Genomic DNA, 4,055 nt, shown 5'->3' with positions numbered 1-4,055 from the left:
AAAAAAAAAAAAAAAAAAAAAAAAAAAAGGCTTTTTTTTTTTTTTTATCTTGGTGAAACGGAGTCCTGTTCTGTCTCCCAGGCTAGAGTGCAGTGGTGCGATCTCGGCTCACTGCAACCTCCGCCACCCGGGTTCAAGTGATTCTCATGCTTCAGCCTCCCGAGTAGCTGGCACTACAGGCACGTGCCACCACGTCTGGCTAATTTTTGTGTTTTTAGTAGAGACGGGGTTTCACCATGTTGACCAGGCTGGTCTTGAACTCCTGACCTCAGGTGATCCGCCGCCTCAGCTTCTCAAAGTGTTGGGATTACAGGCGTGAGCCACTGCGCTTGGTCAGAAATGCATTTTTGATTTACAGGTTTATTGGGACATGACCCCATTGTAAGTCAAGGGGCATCTGTGTTTATTTTATCCTTGTGTACTGAGCCTTTGTGATGTGCCAGGCCCTAGGATGAGACTTTTTAAAAAATTCTTCAGAGAAATTATTTTTTAGAACAGTTTGATGCTCGTGGCAAAATTGAGTGGAAAGTACAGAGAGTTCCCATATGCCTCAGACTCCACATGATACGGCGTTGCCCTCTATTAGCACCCCACACCAGCGTGGCGTGTTTGTTATAATTGGTGATCCTACACTGACACTGACATGTCATTGACATCCAATGTCTATAGCTCACATTGAGGTTTAGGCTGAGACTCTCCGTGTACCCTTTCATTCACACTCAGTCCTTACTGCTGTGCCCATTTTACAGATGAGGAAACAGAGGCTCAGGGGAGTTGCATGCCTTGCATGAGGTCACACAGCTAACTGCCTGCCTCCCTCCGTTCATGGCTCCTTCAGTCTTCCCTTCCTGGAGGCAGGAGCTGGCCGGTCCTCACCAGGTGTGCTGAGGTCCCTCTGAGGACAGAGCTTGGGTGTCCCTGGTATACCTTGTCCCAGAGCCACCTTGGCCACTGGAGAGAGCCATTGTGCATCTCATTTCGCCCTCCTCTCTCTAGATTCCCTGTCTCCTCTGGAAGAAAAGCAGGGGCTCTCCGCTCACAGAAATGTGGCATTCAGCAAAGCTGCTCGGAGCCTGCGTGGAGACACTGAGGCCCCTGCCAACTGTAGCTCCTGTCCTGGGTCCCCGACAGCATCACCCTCGAGGCCGGTGCTTCATCTCCTCCAGCTCCTTTTTAGAACGAACTTGACGAAAATACAGACTTTACCTACAAGCCCGGCAGGAGCTCATGGTCCCCACTCACCCACTTTGGGGCCAACAGGCACTTTCCCAGGGGAGCCTGGGGCCTCCCCTCGACTCTCACCAGGGCCTTCGACCCCTCTAGGAGCCCCCACTCTACCTCTAGCTTCCCCAGGGGCTCCTCAGCCACCTCCTGTGACTCCAGAGCGCTCGTTCTCAGCCTCTGGGGCCCAGATAGTGTCCAGGTGGCCTCCTCTGCCTGCCACCCTCCTGACGGAAGCTTCAGCACTTTCCATGATGGACCCCAGCCCCTCGAAGACCCCCATCACCCTCCTCGGGCCTCGCACGCTTTCTCCCACCACCTCTAGACTCTCTACAGCCCTTGCAGCCACCACCCACCCTGGCCCCCAGCAGCCCCCAGTGGGGGCTTCTCAGGGGGAAGAGTCCACCATGTAAGCAGGTCACTGTGTCCGGGAGACTCCGGAGAGAGGACACTCTGCCAGTGGCCCAGGGTGTGTGCAGGGCGGCTCCAAGGGTGAACCTGGTGGGGATGCCTGGGCTCCCTCCTGCAGGGGCCCTGGTGAGGATGGAAGACCCCCAAGCCTGGATGTAACCTTGTTCCCAAGAAGTGTTTGGAATGTGCTGTAAGAATGGAGGAAGTGGTTTCCACTGTCAGCATCCTCCCTGGACCACGTGGCCAGCTCATCTTTTGAGAAGGGTCGGGGCTGCCAAGTTCTCCTGGAGGAAGAGTTGCATCCAGCTGGGATTCCACTCACTGGGACTGTACCACCAGGTGTCATGCGTCCCCCTGAGGTTTCCTGATTAAAGGTTGTCTCGGTTTCCCCATGCTGCGCTGCTCATTCACTGCTTACCTGTGGGAAGGTGGGAAATGTGACCCCAGGCTTACAGGTGGTAAGCGAGCATCCACCTTTACCCCACTGCTGGGGAGAAAAGCTGACACCACATTGTGACTGGGCTGGGGAAGGGTCTCCTGTAAGCACTTGGCGGCCTTTTATGTTGGGAGACTTCTTTTTATTTTTTTCCCCAAGATCATGATTTTCTTTTCTGTTTTTTTTTTCTTTTATTTTAAGTTCAGGGGTACATGTGCAGGTTTATTATATAGTTAAACTCGTGTCACAGGGATTTGTTAGATTATATTATTTTATCACCCAGGGATTAAGCTTAGTACCCATCAGTTATTTTTCCTAAGTCTCTCCCTCTACCCTACCTCCACCCTTCCATAGACCCCAGTGTGTGCTTTTCGCCTCTATGTGTCCATGTGTTCTCATCATTTAGCTCCCACTTATGAGAACATGCGGTATTTGGTTTTCTCTTCCTGCATAACTTTGCTGAGGATAATGGCCTCCAGCTCCATTCATGTTCCTGCAAAGGACATTATCTCATTCTTTTTTATGGCTGCATAGTATGTACACCATGGAATACCATACAGACACTGGGGGGCTTCCACAGTGAGAAGGGAAAAGATGATGGAGAGGGCTTGCTTCTGGGAAGGAACCTCTGAGACGAAATGATAGACCAGCAGTTTCTTTTTTGAGACGGAGTTTTGCTCTTGTTGCCCAGGCTAGAGTGCAATGGCGAGGTCTCGGCTCACTGCAACCTCTGCCTCCTGGGTTCAAGTGGTTCTCCTGCCTCAGCCTCCTGAGTAGCTGGGATTACAGGCGCCCGCCACCATACCTGGCTAATTTTTTGTATTTTTAGTAGAGTTGGGATTTCACCATGTTGGCTAGGCTGGTCCCGAACTCCTGACCTCAGGTGATCTGCCCACCTTGGGCTCCTAGAGTGCTGGGATGACAGGCATGAGCCACCGCGCCCGGCCGGGCCAGCAGTTTCTTAAGACGTGTTTTCAGCATGAACACCTATGGGCAGGGGGGAAGGAGCGGGGAGGGAGAGTCGGGCTGCTGGGCCTTCTCGAAGCCTCAGCCAGCGCCCTCTGGGAGCTCTGGGGCTAGGCTGGCCCTTCAGAGCTGTCCTGAGCTGGGGCCACAGGGCAGGGCTTTCTGCCTCATTGACCAGAGAGCTGCTGGTCAACCACCTTCCCAGCAGCTGGGAGATTGATCCTTCAGTCCTAGCAGGGGGATCTGGGCAGTGTAGCACAGTGTGCATGAGAGATGGAAAGAGGACAGTGCCGTCATGAATGGGGGGATGAGGATTTGTGATAAGGAAAGTGATGTGGGGCTGGAAAGCAGAAGCTGCCCTGTCACCAAGTCACCACTTGCTACCTTTTTTTTTTTTTTTTTGGTGAGACAGGATGTTGCCCTGCCACCCAGGCTGGAGTATAGTGGCATGATCATGGCTCACTGCAGCCTCAACCTCATGGGCTCAAGCCTTCCTCCCACCCCAGCTTCCCGGGTGGGTGGGATTAGAGGCATATGCCACCACGCCTGTCTAATTTAAAAAAAATTTTTGTAGAAACGGGGTCTCGCTGTGTTGCCCAGACTGGTCTTGAACTCCTAGGCTCAAGCGATCCTCCCACTTCAGCCTCCCTGAATACTGGGATTACAGCCTGCAGCCCCGCACTTGCTACCACTGAAACCCGTGGAGGCTATGGAGCGAAAGCACCCCAGGGCATGGCCCATCGCTTTGCCGAGGCCGCCCTCTTCTGAGCCCTTCTCTGACCTGCTGCTCACTCTGTGTCCCAGGGCGAAGGGTCTGCTGAAGTGTTTCCTGACTGCAAAGGCAACCTGGTATCCAGTCCAGACGACAGTGTAGTCATGGCCTCTAACCTGCGCATGGTGGCAGGAATAATGAATGTGGGAGATAGGAGCATGGAAACCAAACAGTTTAGAGAGGTAAAGGACTTAGAGGCTGTTTTGTCCAGTAAGATACAAAGGGTCATGGTCATGAGCGGGGTCTGGA

At 53.1% G+C, this 4,055-nt stretch overlaps 1 protein-coding gene across 1 annotated transcript in view; it reads left to right on the top strand.

Moving 5' to 3' along the window:
* VWCE (von Willebrand factor C and EGF domains) overlaps window positions 1–2,010 on the top strand; it is a 50,517-nt gene extending 48,507 nt beyond the window's left edge. The window contains exon 20 of the mRNA XM_032153006.2: window positions 997–2,010. Coding sequence (XP_032008897.1) covers window positions 997–1,634 — 638 coding nt within the window. The 3' untranslated portion in view covers window positions 1,635–2,010. The remainder of the gene's footprint in view (window positions 1–996) is intronic.
* The last annotated feature ends 2,045 nt before the right edge of the window (window positions 2,011–4,055 follow it).

Source organism: Hylobates moloch, unplaced genomic scaffold (assembly GCF_009828535.3).
Source record: "Hylobates moloch isolate HMO894 unplaced genomic scaffold, HMol_V3 SCAFFOLD_5, whole genome shotgun sequence".
NCBI lineage: Eukaryota > Metazoa > Chordata > Mammalia > Primates > Hylobatidae > Hylobates > Hylobates moloch.
Note: the sequence above shows the minus strand (reverse complement) of the source record. Positions and strands in the feature narration are given on the sequence as shown.